Below are 19,220 nucleotides of genomic sequence, written 5' to 3' on the forward strand. Positions count from 1 at the left end.
TTTTAAAACAAAAACTCGGCAAATATTTAAAATAAATCTAAACAAAATAAAATATATAATTATATATAAATTACAATTCGGAAATAGTAGAAATCGCGTCTTCAATTGCATCCTTGCACATTGAATCGACTTCTTCTTCAGTTGGAGTGAAAACTTCATTGTTTGCGACTAAACAAGGAACTCCTTGAACTATTCTTGTGACTTTTTCATTTTCGTTGTTTTTAGTTTCATTGATGATTCCAATCAACTTATTGATGAAACTCTCTGGATCAGCAACCAATTCATCACAGAAGTTTGTAGATGACTTTCCTTGTAGAATAGCTCTGCTCAATGAATCAGCCAATCTCAACAATCTCGTGCAAGAAATTCTTTGTATTGCGACTTTTTCTTTTTCGGAAAATTCACTTCCCAAGTAAATATTGTCGCAAACATAAAGAGGAGGAATATTGTTCATATCCCTGAAGACATCGTCAGCTTGAGGTTTCCATCTGAAGATTTCCTGGCTCGGATAAATGTCGACATCAGTAAATTTCTGGATTTTCACAGTTTGTTTGATATCTTCCGCAGTGGAAAAGTTCTTCACCAAAGTGTGCAACAAAGAAAGAACAGCATCGGAATTAATTGCTCCGACATCAATTGCTGCGTAAGCGATTGCTGCGATTTCCTTGGAATTCGATTCTTTGAAAGAATTCGCCATGAAATTCGTCATCCAAAACACGGCGTCTTTCTGATCTGAATCTCCATTGAAAGCAATCAAAGTGTAGAACTTCAACAAATCATTTATTGATTCCGGCTGCAAATATTCCTTGAATCTGTTCCAAAACGCTTCAGCATTCTTTGATGACCTTGATTGGCCTGAAATAGCGTTTGTTACTAATATTCTTGCATCAGAACCATAAATTTTCGCGTAATACTCAGCGATGTTATGAATTGAGTGTATATTGTTCAATCTTCCCCACATGAAAGGATACAAAGCGAACAAAGCTTTTACAGGAGCATCTCTATCTTTTGTGAGAACAAAGATCATTTTCTTTTCGATGCATGTGTAAATGATTGTTCTCATGCAATTAAGGATTTGCGCGAATGGATTATCATGGACATTTGCGTATTTGTCTTCTCTTGGAGCTGAGAAAAGCAAATTCAAAATGTCCAATTGGCTGTCTTGAGAAAGTTCAGACAAAAACTGATCATTTGATATGTATCTAGAAACAATAGATAAACTTATTACATAGATAGGTCTGTAAGACATGTTTGTGTTCCTCATGAACTGTATTGCAGCATTGAATATTGATCTTGGAAGTTCGGATTTATCAATGATATATCTCTCCAAAATATTCAAAGCAACAGTTAAATATTGAATTGCTGGCTTTAGATTGATTCTTTTTGATTCGAAATGCAAAACAGAGATGTATTTGTTGAATCTAGAATTGTTTTGACTGTCACTTCTTTCACTGAGATTACTAGAAACAGCTTGCATCGCTCTCAATATCAAATTAACATGAGTTGAATCAATGGAATATCCCAAGTCAAAGAAAATTTGAAGAGCTGTTCCTGACATAACAATATGTCCACAACATAATCCCCACATCAATATATCGTGTGAAGAAATCGATTTCAAAACTAACATCTTGAAATTCGGAAGAGATTTGGAATCAACCCAAACACCGAATTTTTTCAGAACTTTGATAATTGTCGGATATTCATTTTCTTCCAAATTCTCTTCTCTGCATTCCGCAAACAAAATAGAACAGAACAAAATGATATGTTCTATCAAAGGAGATGCTGCTTCAGGGTTTTCATTGTAGCAATGCAATATTACATTCAAAACTATTTCAGCAAGAACATTATAAATATTTTCTTGTTCAGCAAAAATCAGACCTTCTTTTTCTTCAGGTTGTCCTCCATTCAAAACATTGTAAAAGTACCATGTCGAGATATCCAAATACTGGACAATTATTGAGTAGAACTTCTCAGGCATCTTAGAGAAAATGTAAATCAGAACTAAGTCACTTGATGCTTTCAACTGATTATCTTCTGCATTCACTTGAATATTCAACAAAACGTAAATGAGGAAAGATAAATCTCTTTCAATAATTTCACCCATGATCACTGATATTGGCTGAATCATTCCAATGACAGTGACTAAACTCAACAGTTCTTGCAAAAACAGATACAACGTGTAACACTTGAAATTTTTTTCGCAACGACTTGAAATACCTGATTTCTGGAGATCGAAAGAAATTGGAGTTAACCATTCAGGCATCAATGTTGTTAAAATTTCTGGAGTGTTTACATCAATTGTTTCCATTTTCGCAATTGTTGTAACTCTTCTTTTAAGAGATGTAGGTCTTCTCTTTGCAGGAACAGTGTTATTCGTCATTTTGTTTCTCTTCTTCTTCATGAATTTGACTATGTAAAAGATTTCTTGTGCAAATTGTTCGCTCAAGAAACCAAATGTTTTCGCCAATTCACTCGAAAGATTGAAGATTTCTTTCTGAATGAAGACAGAGAAAGAGGAAACCAAAGTGTTCTTTATACTTTGGAACACTTTAAGTGTAGACACACATGAAATAACATCATTTCTATACATCATGGAAATGAAAACGAGTTTTTCGAGGAAATTAAAAGCGTAAATTCTTTCATTCAAAGAATTACTCGCGAGATACATGAAACAAAGAGCCATCAATCTTCCGCAGTATTGGTAATACAAACTGCAGTGATTAGAGTTCTTTATTATCTCTATCAAATCAGTCTCTTTCTCTATTTTTGGCAAATAAAACAACAAATTATTTGGAAAATGCAGTTGATCAGAAATTGCCATGAAAATAGGGAAAGAAGAACGACTTTTCTCCATGAATTCAAGGATTGTTATTTCAGGATGCTGTGCGAAACACGCGTTATAAATAATAAAAGAGTATTTCAAGTCATTAAGTATTTTCTTTGAGAAAATTTGCAACAAATCAGTTGGAATCTTTGAAATTCTCATCCAAAGAGAAAAAGCTTCAGTCAAAGAGTTCAAATACGGTGCTTCTACATTACTTGTTATGTTGCAGAAGAAAGTGAACCATATTTCAGTATCAAATGAATGTCCAATCGAATTGTTGCAGAACAAATAAGTCAAGTTTTCTCCAGTAAAAGTAATACTGATGTTGACTTTGTGGTATTGAGTTATTTTTGTGAAAACTTCTTTGAGACAATCGCCAAAGAAAGTCAACAAACCAACAATAACAGTATTACTTTTGTTCGAATTCTCTTTGAACTCCAATGTTTGTGGAACAACTTTTCCTTTGATCAATGTCAACAAAATGTTGTAAAGAGAGTTATAATAGATAAATGTAACATCTCCATTCTCATCAAGTATATTATTGTCTTTCCTCTTGCAGATCAATCTGATAATCGAACAAATAATGTACTGGAAATTGATATTTCTTTTAGACAAAATCGTTGCAAATACTGGGAAAATTTTCAACGACATGTTTGAAATGATTCCTGCTAATAATATCAAATCAGACTCTTTGAACTTCTCTATCATCTTTGACCAATAACTTTGGATCCTATGTTTGGCAAAGTATTGAATTACGTCACTTTTCTTTCCGTAAACATCAGAAATTGCGAATAAAAGTGACGATGAATTGTAAATGAACATAAAATCTTCCTGATTTTTAGATTGTCTACAGAACATTCCCATAAGGAATTCCATGAGATTGACGACAATATCTTCATGTTCATTAGCAAAGGATCCTTTTGATAAATGGAAACCTAGACTACTCAAATAAAACAAATAAAGAGAAGAATAATTTGATTCCAAGACACTTCTAAAATTAATTTTCGGTAACATCGATTTGTTGATGTTAGATAAAGCGGAAGTAAACGAAAGAGCATTGGAAATAGCTCTGGAGGAGATCTCTTCTTCATTATTCAATATGAATTCAACAATTGACAAATTGATTGTTTTCGTTTGGTTCAAAACTTTCGCAACTTTAAACAACCTCTCTCTCAACTGTGGATGAGGAACGCAAAGACCCATTCCGATGATGAAATTGATGGAGTTGATGCAGTACTGTGAATAAGTCGCTTCTTCGTACTTGGCTGTCTCTATCAGGTTAATCATTGCAACAATAATTGTAACCATGGATGTAAATGTCAGTTTTGTCTTCAAAAACATCTTGGCGAACATATTAAATATTGTTTCACTCAATCTCTTGTTCAAGTGGATGGCAGCTTGTAAAGCTCTGATTGTTAGAACAGTTGTGTAGACTGATTCTGAAAATAATCTATGGCATATCAAGGTAACGAGGTCGGATTGGAGATCAACATACAAGGCTGCATGTATGGCAAGCTCTTCATCAATTCTACGCCTGTCATAGAGAGATTTCGGAAATTCAATTTCCGAAACATTGTCAGTTTTGAAGGATTTGTGGCTCCTTTGGTCGAATGCTTGTAGTTCTTTGGCTATTTGGTTGTCTACCTTCGTCGTTCGCTTAGTAAGTGGGAAAGGAAAGCTTGTTTCGCGTAATGTCTCAATAATCTTCTGTAAAGCGATCGGTTTATCATTTATTGATGCTTGAAGGGCTTCTGTTAATGAGTTCATGTCGAAACTGACGTTTTGGTCTGCTTGGCTGCTCATTTTTAATTTTTTCATTATTATGTCATGAACTTGGACTTGGTACTCTCCAATGTCAACAAAATGGATGTCTGGTCTGTTAGAGAGCACATAGATCACGGATTTGCATAATCCTGTCGCTATTGAATTTATATATTCGTTTCTATTCAAAATTGGCAGGATTTTTTCAAGGAATGCTTTATGGTTGACGGCATATAACATCTTTAGAAGCTCTGCATGCGCATCGATGTTATTATTTAATTCAAAAATATTTTGTTTGAGCCAAATACTGATATCTTGGTAGAACTGATCCGTTGATCCGACATCACAGCTCCATTTCAAGTCGTGGTGAGTTTCTTCCAGCAAAACTGGTGGTTCGTAGTTTGCTCCTTTTAATTTCACGGCCATCTTCATGCAGAGTGAATCAATGAATGTTTTATCTGTTCTCATGATGGCAGGATTGCTCGACTGGCATTGTTTGACATGAATTTGGAAAAATGTTTCAGCGGATCGGCATTTATCTACGAAAATGAAGTTCGTGAGAGCGGCAAATAAACATTCGAGTTCATTGTTTTGGTTCGGAACTGTTATTAACTTCTTTACGTCGTCATAAATATGAGTAAAAGCAGATGAAGTTGACATAGAAGGATTTTGTACTAATATCTGTAGAACGACGTTCATGTAATATTTTGATGCAGTGTAAATAAGAAATCGATCTGTTGCTTTTTGGATAACTTCTAATGTTGGAACTAAAGTCTCCATGTAGACCGGTTTAAAGACTAAACCGATGGGGGCGGAAGAAAACATCAAGTAATAGATTGGTTTAATTTCCATGGAAGCGTTAGAAAGGAATGCGGAAATTTTATCGAAACAATACTCAGGAGATAGCTTAGTAATGTAGTACATAATTTTTATACGCGAACGGGCAATTACTTTTCGAACAAGAGCAGAGTTTGTGATGCAATCTGTAGTTGCAAATTGAATAGTTTCTCGAATGAAATACGAAATCTTGTCATTTGCTAGTGAATTTAAGTATGGAAGCATTTCACCTAGATACTCACTGAATACAAGTTGAGTTAACAAAAATATTAAAGTTTTTTGTGTGGGATTTGACCAGTCCACGTTATGCAAACGCTCGGTAAAAGCTATACGATTAGTATCTGCTAGTTTCGGCATTTGATTTAACGAGCTTGTTATAATAGGAAAAGATTCTGTGAACATTTCATAACTTTTCGTAGGAAATGAAGAGCCAAAACGAGCTACACTGGTAATAAATCGCAGAAATCCATCATCTTTAAAATCGAAATTCTCGAAAAAGTTCTGAAATTGTTTTTCTCCTTCTGGAGTAGTTATATCGACATTGGGAGCGTTTTCTAAGTATCTTTTACATATTGTTGTCATACTTATAGAAAACGAATCAACTTTATTCAGAAAAACGGCAGAAGAAACATCTTCCGATTTTTTCGCCATTTTTCTTTGATTGACGTCACCTTTTGTTGTAAATCAAAAGTGACTGAAAAATAAAATATTTCGAGTAATGCAATCACATAATACATTAACATTAAAATAAATTTGTCTTTCTTCTCAATTTATATAAAACCTTATTTATCAGACTCCACAATATAAATTCCATATGTTATCCATGTGCCATCATTTAAAAATTCAGATCATAGGAGTGTTTTTGTAAAAAAATTATCAGAAACTTCGATTTCCATTTCGATTTTTGCATTAGATACATATATCATCTTGCTGAATGAGTGTATTTACAATGCACATTAAGAAAGTTACAGCGCCAACATCTGATATCAATGGAAGTTTAATTGTTTGCAGATAATGTTTTTTAAACCATACACTCCAATTCTTGAGACAGCAACTAGTCTAATACTAGTAAAGAAAACTGAACATTTGGTAGATATTTTTCCATTTCTAAAGACAAAATTTATTCCGGAAATGTTTTTTTATCGATATATGCTTGTGAGGCCGTGATTTTATTTCAAAATATGCATGAATTAGAATTTGATATCCGGGTATGGAAAACAACTCAATTAATACTTACTATTTAAGTTTCTTCATAAGCAATCCTTTTATGTATATAAAACATTTCCCGTTTCAAAATGATAGTATAAATATAGTACGGCGATGGTAAACCAAACCTACATAACAAATGATAGCCATACTGTGATTATAGAACACAAAAAACCAATAAAAATATCATAAGGATAATAATTCTTCAGATATAGTAATGTTATAACCACTCTGTAATCACATGATGGCATTTTGGGCAGATTTCATTTCGAAAAGTTTTCAATTTTTTGAAAAAAAAAACATTAGAATAATACCAAATTACTGATATCTAGCATTATTACGATCATCACTTTTTTTATTGAATGCTGAGTGAATTATTTTTCATCGTTTTCTGTTTAATTATTTTTTATGACCATCAATCGGAAGCTCAACGTTTTCGAAGGATTAGTTCAGAAGTACAGAGATTATATTGCAGTTTATGAAGACATATATAATATTGAGCATCCAGATAACGAAACTCTCGATAAATTACATCATGAAATTAAGTTGGTATTAATAAATAAGTATAAAATCGATACCAATCAAATACTTTCGAGTATCGATAATGCTTGCAAGGTCCACGGCCGTTTTTTAAGCTTTTACTGGAATCTTTTTCGATTGATTTATGATGAATATCCGAATTCTCTCAATTTAAACGGTTTTTCGCTTACATTCAAAGCTCTTCTCAAAAAAGTATACGAAATTGACATCGAACTTCCTAAATCATATAAGGATAAGACTGTCGATGAAATCCTTGCCGTTCATGAGAACAATTCTGTTTTAGAATTAATTATGAATAATAAATTAAGACAGTTCCAAAGATTACTCAACGAAACACAGTTCGATACAAAAGCATTATATCACCATGAAACAGAGAGATGGAATTTACTCGAATGGTGCTCATACTACGGAAATTCTCAATTTTTCAAGTTTTTGAGACTAAACAACGACTTACAAATCACTGAGAAGTGCTTGGAACTATCATTCTTAGGAGGAAATCCAGAAATTATGCTTGAATGCCTCAAATATTTCAAACCAACACGCTATTGCATGGAAAATGCCATTGCTTCTCACAACTTCAATTTCATCAAATTTTTGAAGAATAATTTCGACCTTGAAGTCGATTTAGATCTCGTGAAGAAGTACGATAATCTTCATGCATTCCTCATTGCAATCGATTCTAACGAAGACATTGATAATTGCTTCATCTACAGTCCATCCTTCTTCATTCCTTCTTTGACAAATTTCTTACTTGAAAAAGGTGCAAACATCAATGCAAGTAATGGTAATGGCTACACTTGCTTGCACACATGCGCTAAGTATAATAGTATTGAGACAGCTAAACTTCTTCTCAATAGAAATTGTGATCCTAATAAAGCAGTTAGAGGTTTCACAACTTTGCATCTTTGCGCAGAATACGGAAGTGAAAACAATGAAATGATTAAATTACTCATTGATAATGGCGCTGATCCAAATAAGAAAGATAATGACGGAGAATCCCCTTTACATATCTGTGCTGCTAATGATAAACAAGATAAAGCCAAATTCTTCATTGAAAATGGTGCGGAAATCGATCTAACAAATAATGATGGTTACACGCCATTGCACATTGCTACTATTAGAAAGAGCAATAAAACAGCAAAGATTTTGATTGAAAATGGAGCAGATATCAACAAATATACAACATATGAAAAGAAGGCTCCATTGCATTTAGCATCGATGTGCGGTGCAAAAGAAATAGCTCAGTGCTTGATTTCTCATGGTGCAGTGGTTAATGATAAAGACGATGATTCATTCACACCACTGCATTTGTCAGAAAGAAACAATAATCTTGAGGTTTCTTTACTTTTATTGCAAAATGGTGCTGATGTAAATGCAAAGAATTATTTCAACAACACACCATTGCACTATGCAGCAACAGTAAATCTCATTGAGAATGCGAAAATTCTATTAGATTTTGGCGCTGATCTTAAAGCCAAAAACAGCGATGGAATGAGACCAATAGACATTGCAAAATCAAGAAATAATACTAAGACAGCACAGTATCTTATTGAAAGATACAATTCTAATAACTCAGAATCTTTTGAAGAACAATTTACGGTTTCTTTAGATATTTCATCAATGAAGGACAAAACAGATCCGGCTCTATCTTTACTCAAAGACGATGCAGATATTCACTCAATTGAAGATCAAGATGTAAATTATCGAAAACAAAATGGCTCAAAAATTCAAAAGCAAATTCTTGCAGAGCAAAATCGAAATGATATCTTATGAGAGGTCTTCACCTTTCATAATTAGGATAAATTTGATATTATATACGTTAAACACTAAATAAATATCAAAATTTGATTTTATTATATAATCTTTTTTTTACTAATAATATGGGATAATCTTCAATTCATATGCTTAATTTCCAAGAAAATTACACTAAATACCACTACAATATATAAATTAAAGAATAGTAACTAAATTTCGAAATTTTGGAACAAAAAGGAGGATTGTTGATAATTCACTTGGGATATATTGGTAATTAGAATAATTTTAATCTGTTTAGAGGAGAATATGTTTGCAAATGATATTATTGTTTTCAAAATAACATGTTTAAGAGTTTTTGACCAGAAAATAGATATAAATCATGCATATTAAGAACAATTCATATAGATTAAAGAACTTCATATTGCTTATTCCATGATTCTTAATTGATAAGGAACTCTATATAATTATTCAGAGAAAGTCTAATGGAGAATAATTTTGAATATCAAATTGATCTTTCAATTTGAAGTAAAATATATTTCTATTATTAGCGAAGCCATGCAAAAAAAATAAGGCAAATCAATGGATCACCTCAATAATCAGTAGTATATATATTTAGAAATATTAAAAACATATTATGTTACTAAATTGCAATCACAATGGATATAGAAATCAAATGAATAGCCTTAAATACAACCCGCCAAATACAAATTAGAATACAGAATGTATCTTTGATTGCATAACAAATTAGTTAACAATATTTATATAAGACTAATCTATGTCGAATGATTAAAACAAAAAATAATGAAGCTTGATGAAAATTAATATTTGGGGTTGGATAAAACAAAGAGTTGTTCAAAATTGTTTGTGAATAATAGCATTGCATCTTAAGTTAGTAATTATGCATATAGTAAATAGATTAGTTTTATTAAATTACGTCTATTTCTGAACCAACGTATTGAAACGATCAAATCCGAAATGAAAATTTATCATCCATTAGGTATCTTATATCATAAACACATTAGAAAAGTATTCAAAAATAAAAACGGATTTTTGAATGGCCATCATTCTTCTTTTCAAACTGAAAAATCGTTTGAGAGAGCGCTCGTTAATTTGTGATATAATTTTTTGAGAAATTAATCTAGATGGTATAAATATAACTTTACCAAAAATGCGAACCGTGAAAAGTGAAGTGATTTCAAATTTTAAATTAAAAACTCTGAATTGAATTGTAAAAATAAGTCTGCCGTACAATATACATAATGCAGAAGATGAATCCAACAAAATCGCATTTCGATAAATTTTTATCTAAATTTATAAAATTTTGATAGAAATAGTTTCCAATCAATATTCTAAATCAGAATTGCAAGAGATTCCAGACTTTTGATAGAAATAAATTTTGTGAAAAATTGGGTGGTCCTATTTTTTTATGAAAAATAAGCTTTACTACCTTATTAATCCAAAAATATTTATATTGTTGTATTTTGAATCGAAAGACGATTTAGAGGCAATTTGTTAAAAAATATAGATAATAGTATAAATATCTATTTAAACTGGCATAAAGTTGAACTATGAGAAATTGAGAGAGATCAAATCTTTATCAATTAGATTTGATGATGTAATCATTTATTTAACATCACTAAACTAAAATTTCATTTTATTAAAACACTATAAAGAAACTTAACACTATTCAAAATCATAAATTCAATTCAACTCACATAATAAACTTTTCACAATTATTTGAATCCATTATCAAAACCCATCACAATTAATCTTCAAAGATATATTATATACATAATATAAACTTGAAATTTGCAAAAAATTTTTGAAGATAATATCACATTGAATTTTTGAATTAACTATTGGTCAACATTTGGCTAGTTCATTTTTCACATCGCTTTGATGTTCCACAACAGCGCTGAACAATACCAAAAGATCAGTGGTGGATCTCCAATCTATATCCGAATCGATGAGTTTAATTCTGGCTCATTCAAGATTGAATCAAAGAACACAATTGTTGCTACATGTGGTCCAAGATCTTGCTTCCGCGACTATCCACATGAATTCTCAGCTTCACAAAACAAGCCAGCTCAAGCATGGGGATTTAAGTTTATCAATGCTAACAACTCCTCATTCACAATTGCTCTCTACAAGAAGCGCCGCTTTTTCGCCGATGATCTTATTGGCGAAATCGACTTAAAGGTAAGTGACTTTGAATTAAACAAGGTTGTCCAAAAGGAACTTACTCTTAAATGCTGGCATGATGAGCAGGTACCAGCCAAAATTAAAATCACAGTTCATGTCGATGATGCAGGCGCTCCAGCCTTCCATCCATTTAAGGCTGCTCCTCAAGCTTCTTCAGCTAAGGCTCAGATGATGTCCCTTGTATCTCATTAAATTTTGTTTGCTTTCTTATATTATAAATATTATTTGTTTCTATTCTTAATTTCTTTACTCTTTTTCTTGTATTCCTCTTGGGGTTTCCTAAAGATTTAATTTTGAATCAACATGCAGTGATCTCATTGAAGTTAATCTAATTCTTGTATCGATCCTAACAAATTAATAATTCGAACACTGCAAGAAATTATTAATATAGTAATCTTATATAGCTGAGATGACGTGTCCACGAGTTCAAATATTTTATATTATCACATTAAATTCTTTTAAGAAGTTAATCCATTTTATCAATTAACAATCACAAAAAGACTTGGTTTTCATGATGCCTTATATTATTATATTCCATAATATGACTTTTGTGAAATGTTTAGATCCCACACACATAAAGAATTCAACGATCATACTACGCTGTATTCTGAATTCACAATTGAAAAATGAAATTTTTCCCAATCTTTCAAAAATAAGATATATCAAATAAATATATAGTTCATGTGCTATTGTACTAATGTTGAGAGTGAAGGAGTATACGAAATCAAAAATACATATAATAAATAAGAGCTTATTTATGATAATAGTGTTGCATGCTAAGTAGTGTCAACGATAGAAATTGAGAGCCTATTAATCGTCGAGGAAGTACGATTATTTTTTGGGCGAAAAGTATCTTAAAATATGATTATTAATATGTTTTTAAAATAAAAAATTTGAAAGTTAATTTGAGATTCTCATATAATTTTTTGAATGAAAAAAATAAATATAGTCTATATGAGTTTTTGAATAATCACACTTGAGATATATCTAAAAAATAATTAAAAATAGAGTTTGAGAAGACTTTTCAAGGTGTAATGAAAAGTGTGATATAGAAAATAATTATAGATATTTTAATTTTATATATTGTGCTAAGCATTATATTAAATTTTTAGGAAAAACACTTTTCATAAGTATTCAATATTTGAAAATACGCTCCAAAAAAGAATAGATTCTTTTATATTCGCTTATATAAAAGGAGACTCTCTATCAGATGCGAATGCCTGAATTCAGCACCTCTGATAGAGAGTTTCCTCTTATATAAGCAAATCTTTTTCATTCGTTTTTGTTAATATAAAAACATCAAAATCTACCAATATGAGAAATTAAACCCTGCGAGGCACTAGTCTAGAACTGGCACTTCGCAGGGTTGAATTTCTCTTGACAAAATACAATAATCAAATGCTCCAAAGTTTTCAAATTTTTATTAGGAATAGGAGCCTACAAAGCACTGATTATATATCAGTGCCTGTTAGGCTCCTATTCCTTCTCTAAATGGGAGAAACTTTGTTTGAATAAGATAACATGCGAACAAAGTTTCTCCCATTTAGAGTGGGATTTGGAGGGTGGGAGGTACATAGATAGACTATGTATCTCTCACCCTCCAATTCCCTCGGGAAAGTTCGAAAACTTTGGTGCAATCAGCAACGATTGCACCAAAGTTTTTGCGTTTAATTGAAGGAATTGCTCTTTATGATATATACAGTTACAATGCATATATCATAAGGAGCAATTCCTTCCAGATATCTGGCAAACTTGCTCGCAATGGTTCACAATTGCGAACAAGTTTTGTCATTTGTCAAGAGAAATTCAACCCTGCGAAGCGCCAGTTCTAGACTGGCACCTCGCAGGGTTTAATTTCTCATATTGGTAGCTTTTTATGTTTTTATATTAACAATAACTCATGAAAAAGATCCGCTTATATAAGAGGAAACTCTCTATCAGAGGTGCTGAATTCATGCATTCGCATCTGATAGAGAGTTTCCTTTTATATAAGCAAATATAAGAGAATCAATTTTTTTTTGGACCGTATTCTCAAATATTGAATACTTATGAAAAGTGTTTTTTTCTAAAAATCTCAGAATATATTTACAATAGTAAAATAAATAAGATATTTAAATTTATTTTTAAATGCTTTTTTTATATGAGATTCTCAAAAGTTATATCAAAAGTCTTTTTTTTCTAAAATCTAATATCATAATCTATTTCTCATTTTAAGTACATCTTAATTCATTTTATTTTCTATATTTTTTCAATATTTTTGAGGGAATTGTGTTGCTTCCCCGACGATAAAATTGAGAGGTTTACACATTGACACTACTTAGCATGCAACAATAGCAATAGTATAAAATTCTAGCATTGTAAAATGATGTTTTCTGTTTCTATTATTGCATACCAAACCATTAATAAGACTTGGACTAATCGGAATTTAATCACTATAGTAAATACGACCAGAATATTGACACCAACTCAACATTTTACACATATTTATAATGAATCACTGTACGTGAAATCTATTTCAATTTTGAGAATGATAAACGTTTACTTCAAAAAAATTCCTCTGAATATGAATACATTAAAGTTTTTCTACACAATAAATTAAAAAAGTCTTATCATCTTGTAAATTTGAGAGTTTTATGATTATAAAAATGATTACTGGATTTATAATAAATAGTATTTTTAATGACTTAATAAATTGAATTGATTATCAAAATTTTATTCTCCTTCACAAATTGAGTAACGATCATTCTATATTCGCTGTTGATATATATGTAAAACATCTAATAGAATTAAAGATTTTTGATCCGAGTCTTAAATCCCTATCATCAGAAAATCTAGCATCGAATTTAAATCTCATAATATTTAACGCCATCCTTCATGGTTGCGAAATCTCTCAATTTCAAAAAATTCAAATTTGAAAGGTTGTCAAAATTTTATAACCTATTCATAAAAGCATGTTTAATTGTGTTTCTATTCGATTGATTTTGAAACGTATTTTTTAAAATTTGAGAGATCAACTTATTAAGTTAATCCATGATTCAAACTTCTAGTTCTAATGGAAGTTTGAAACCTGGCGCAGCACTTTCTTTTTCAACGGATAGTTCTAAGTATGATGGACTTATCCAGGAAAGCAAAGTGAAAAAATTTACGAAATCAATGATCAATGTTTTGAACTATATTGACTCAATGATTTCTCCGCTTAATTACGTTCACAGCGTGGTATCTGTTTGGCGCCTTATTCAGATTTTCGGTTACATGTTTTTATCAAATTTTAGAACTCTAAATCCAGATAATTCTACAATTCACAAATTTTTCAACTACTTTTCGATTCTTTGGAATGTTGTCCCCATAGATTATCGTGACAAATCATCTTTTATTATTGCAGTAATTTATTTTGCCGGAACAAGCATATTTTTCGGAGTATTTGCAGCAACCGCCTACTATTACCAGCATTATGGTACTCTAAATGTCGCTGCGATGTATTTCATACACCTTTTCATTTCCGTACCCGGTTATTTATTACAAGGTCCATTGTTAGAAATCTGCTTCGAGACCATTGGTAAGATAATTGCATCCGTTGATACATACTGGTCTCTTGGATACAATATCGCAACGTGGATATTAGTTATCATTACATATTTCACTTGGTACTTCTTCTATCGCCAAATTTATTCATTCTCGCTTGTATTTAGACCAACTTCTTTAATGACTATTACAGGTTGGCAACAAATGGCTACATTCCAAACCGCAACATTTTCCGCAATCATTGTTGGTCTAGCCACATTTTTGCCCAGAACTTCCCAAGGAGTATTCATGATTATCGGCTCTTTGGCATCTCTATCTGCTTATTTCTCAATTTACAAGAATTTCGTTCTTGTATCGTTTTGGCACAATTCTGTGTTCCTTTGCTTCACTATATCAGGTCTTATTTCATATCTTGCGTTTGCCATTATGATCTTTTTGAAGAAAGAAATGACGATTGCCGGATTCTTCATTTGGATCATTGCTTTGTTTGTCATTTTCATCCTTTCACACTTTATACAACAGTTCATGATAAAGAAGGCCCTTCTATTGTTGGACAGAATTTATGATGACAAATCTGTTTTAGAAGAATACAAACATCTCCATCATCTCTACACCTGCTCACTCATTGGATTCCGTTTCTCACATCCGATCTCTTTAGATTTCACCATCTTCAAACATATCACAGAACGTGATCCAGACAACGAAAACTACTGGATAACATACGCAAAACTAGTTGCTATTTATCCAGAGTTAAGTGATGTCCACCAGTATATTGTACAGACAATTATGAACAAGAAATGGTCATCAGGAAATGTGAAGCAAATGCTTGCACAGTCAAACATCATTTTCCAACAAAGAGAAACAAATTTGACAGCTGATTTAAAGAAGAAACTTCAGAAGGTATCAAAAGAAATCGGTTCCTGCAAGAGAAGACTTAGACACATCTGGGACCAAGTCATTCAAGGAAACATCGCTGAAATGGATGGTGCAATTGCTTCTGCATACCAAGCTATACAAGAAACAGATGCTTCTTTTGCATTATTACTCACACAGTTACCAAACAATCGTTTCTTGTATAGAACATACGCAAACTATTTATATGATGTTACAAATGACATGGAGAAATACAAAGAAATATCAGATGCAACAAGATTACTCTCCAGAGGTATCAGAGTTCATTCAGATCATACTCAAGAACTAGGTTTCAGAGCGTTTCCAAATTTGCCACAGATATTGACACAATCAACACAATTACAACTTTCTAGTGTCAACGAAATGTCAGAAAGTGCAGTTTTCATTGATGAAATTGATGAAGAAACAATCACAAAAAGAATTGATGAAACAAGATCATTGAATGATTTGATTGACAACTTAAAGATTCCATCACTTAAATTAACTATTGTTATCATTTCTATTGTTGTTGGTATTGTCATTGTTGCTGCAGTTATTTGTCTCATTCTTTCACCATCTTACAGAAACAGAGTTCAGAAACCAATCAAACTACTTGATGCTGTAAACTATGCTTCTTATTATGCAACAGTTGCTGTAACAATGGCTCATCAATATATACTAAGAACACTCAATGTCATCAAGTTCAATGATTTCAAGATGACGAACTTTAACAACCAGGACACATTGTTGGGTCAAATCAAGTTTGCTATCACTGAAATCCTTGATAAAATGAAAATATTTTCTGATTTTAGAGGATACCATTCAAATGATGAATATTTCGGACCAGCAAACAGTTATTTGTTCAATTCCTCTGTTCCTATAGTTCTTTTCAACAACTATTTTCTAAATTCTACTATGGAAATGAGTTTAAGTGATGCTTTGAATATGATTGTTGTCAGATTGACAGAAATTGTTGATTATGATCCCACTAAAATTACAAATTGGACATTGTTGTCACCTTCAATGAGAAATCCTTTCTACAACATCAAATCAATTGATAATTACATGGCTGATGTTTCTGATTTAATTGCCGATTTCGTTACAGAAACAATTGATCATACAAACCATATTTTGTTCATTGCTGTCATTGCCATATCTATTTTGTTGGCTGTTATTCTCTCTATCATTATTTACATCATTTGGAAACGAATCTCCAAAGATAAGAACACTGTTTACAGAACACTGATGGTATTACCAAAGAACGTTGTCTCTCAAATTTCTGAAGCTTTGAGAATTGTCAAAACCGACGAAACCGCCACCAAAAATAATAACCTCAGATCCAATTCGAATATTTCCAGTGAAATGGAGACATCCAAACAAGAAGAGAACCTATTAAAGGTATTAACAGCAGCAACAGATGAAAACTCATCAGTTGGAGAGATTTTGCATCTGACAATTTGCATGTTAATCATCATGGTTTGTTGCATTCTCATTGAAGTGTCAATGACTAAATTGTACATGGACCAAGGCAACGCCATTTCAAAGAATTCAAGACATGTACACAATATCATGGCAACAGCAACATTTTTGGATTTAATGACAATGAATGTCAATGATCTCGCATCTATATTAAAGAACAAGACATTCACTGATTTCCTTCCATTAACGCCTCTAATAATTATGACAAATGTTGCCGCTAAATTCAAAATGATGGAAGTTTACAATGACAATTTGACTGAATTTTATTCCGCTTTGAGATTTGGTGATGACAACTCTCTTCCTTTCCCTGATTTCAGAGATTTAGTTGTCAAAGCTAAAGAATTAGCTAATTGCAACACAACGAAACTCTATGAAACAATGGAAGAAGGCTTCAACTGTTTCTCACCTGATATCATCATCAAATACGCATATTATCACTTGCATTCTATCATTGATGCATCAATTGTTACAGCTGCAAACACCAGTATGCGATTAATCCCTCCTCCAAGAGTTGATGATCTTATATTGTTTAATGAGATCGCTGTATTCAGAATTTTCGATGATTTCTTGTATCCTGGTTCTGAAGTTGTTGGTGAAATGGTTGATGATTTAATCAGAGACAAATTCCCTGTTTGGGGATCAATCATCGGTGTAAGTCTCTTCTGTATCATTGTTTCTTATTTCGTGATTATTTACTTCACGAAACAAATTCACAAGAAGATGAAGTACACATTGCAATTGTTGTTGGCTTGCCAGACATCGATGGTCATGCAGAACTCATACATCGTTTCTGTTCTCACAGGAAACTTCAGCCAAAACAATGGTGATTCGTCAACAAGAGATGCACAGTTCTATGACAATTTGGTCGAAGAACTTCCTGACGCAATCATTGTTGCAAACGGACAGAACTACACTGTCAAATCAATGAACAAAGCAGCAATTGCATTGTTCAACAACGAATTGATTGGACAGAGTATTTCTAGTTTCATTCAATCAACAAATTTCCAACCAGAAACTAACTCGAAATTGCAGAAATTGTTTGATCCAACAACAAAGAATGCAACATGCGGAATACAGTTTATCAAGGGAGATCCTGATAAGCAGTTCTTGTCCATCTCAAGAACATCAGCATTGACAGGAGAAGATGTCATCTTCACCATCAGAAACTCAACACAAATATTCATGTACAATAAATTGATTTCTGAAGAAAGAGCTAAAAGTGACAGATTATTAGCTTCTATTTTGCCAGCAACATTAGTACCAAGAGTACAAGCTGGCGAAAAGAATATTTCATTCTCTGTTCCTTCAGCGACAATTGTCTTCATTGATATTGTCGAATTCACTCCTTGGTGCTCTTCAAACACTGCACAAGTTGTCACAGGAACATTGAATGACATTTTCACTGAGTTCGATACAATAATTGAGTCATTGCCTGTAATGGAACGAATTAAATGCATCGGTGACTGCTACATGGCCGCAGGAGGTATCTTCGCGGAAACTCCCAATGTTTTACAGTTCGCAAGAGCTGCTGTTGACTTTGGTTTGGATGCAATCGCCGCAATAGGAAGAGTCAACGAGAAACATGGAATGTCTCTGAGAGTAAGAGTTGGCGTTCACATCGGTGGACCAATTGTTGCAGGTGTTATTGGTACAGGAAAGCCAACATTTGAAATATTTGGCCCTGCAATTTCAATGGCCCAACAAATGGAACACAACGGCGTTCCAATGAAAGTACACGTTTCTAGATCTATCTACGAATTGATTTACGGTGGTACATATAAGATAGAAGAACGTGGTGAGATACAGATCAAACAAGGAAAGGCTTTGACTTATCTCGTTGATAGAAGTTAATTTTATTAATTTTTTTACTTTTTTTGATTTTATTTTGTTTGTTTTATCACTTCTATAATATAATATTTTTCTTTATCTTCCTTAATACGGATTAAAAAATCTTCTTATAAATGCCATTGATTTTAATATCATTTTTCAATCAAACTTGTAACAAAACTAATTTTATTTGATATATTCTAAAAATTTCTTGTAAAGCAAGAACAAGCCATGTACCTATTGATTTACACTGATTTATATTTGTGCTTGGTAGTTTTGATTTGATCAAAAGCAATTCTATAAATCATCCAAAATTAATCATTTAGGATCAACTTTTGCAATATGCGTTAGGAATATCCAGTCCATGTAGTATATG

General features: G+C 32.2%; 4 protein-coding genes across 4 annotated transcripts, besides 1 other annotated feature; 3 read left to right on the forward strand and 1 right to left on the reverse strand.

The window, feature by feature from the left end:
* Window positions 1-14: 14 nt before the first annotated feature.
* TVAGG3_0018590 (uncharacterized protein) lies at window positions 15-6,073 on the reverse strand (the record flags this gene model as incomplete). Its single annotated transcript, XM_001324656.2, has 1 exon — window positions 71-6,073. The coding sequence occupies one exon, from the start codon at window positions 6,071-6,073 to the stop codon at window positions 71-73; it is 6,003 nt and encodes a 2,000-aa protein (XP_001324691.1).
* Window positions 6,074-7,036: 963 nt separating this feature from the next.
* TVAGG3_0018600 (spectrin binding) lies at window positions 7,037-8,958 on the forward strand (the record flags this gene model as incomplete). The annotated part of the gene is made up of 1 exon (XM_001324657.1): window positions 7,037-8,941. The coding sequence occupies one exon, from the start codon at window positions 7,037-7,039 to the stop codon at window positions 8,939-8,941; it is 1,905 nt and encodes a 634-aa protein (XP_001324692.1).
* A 1,617-nt stretch (window positions 8,959-10,575) lies between these two features.
* On the forward strand, window positions 10,576-12,036 carry TVAGG3_0018610 (C2 domain-containing protein; the record flags this gene model as incomplete). Its single annotated transcript, XM_001324658.2, has 1 exon — window positions 10,823-11,317. One exon carries the CDS (start codon window positions 10,823-10,825, stop codon window positions 11,315-11,317), a length of 495 nt encoding a protein of 164 aa, XP_001324693.1.
* Window positions 12,037-12,524: 488 nt separating this feature from the next.
* Window positions 12,525-12,911: a mobile genetic element.
* A 1,183-nt stretch (window positions 12,912-14,094) lies between these two features.
* Window positions 14,095-19,171, forward strand: TVAGG3_0018630 (guanylate cyclase protein; the record flags this gene model as incomplete). The annotated part of the gene is made up of 1 exon (XM_001324659.1): window positions 14,279-18,868. One exon carries the CDS (start codon window positions 14,279-14,281, stop codon window positions 18,866-18,868), a length of 4,590 nt encoding a protein of 1,529 aa, XP_001324694.1.
* Window positions 19,172-19,220: the final 49 nt, after the last annotated feature.

This window comes from Trichomonas vaginalis, chromosome IV (genome assembly GCF_026262505.1).
Source record: "Trichomonas vaginalis G3 chromosome IV, whole genome shotgun sequence".
Classification (NCBI taxonomy): Eukaryota; Parabasalia; order Trichomonadida; family Trichomonadidae; genus Trichomonas; species Trichomonas vaginalis.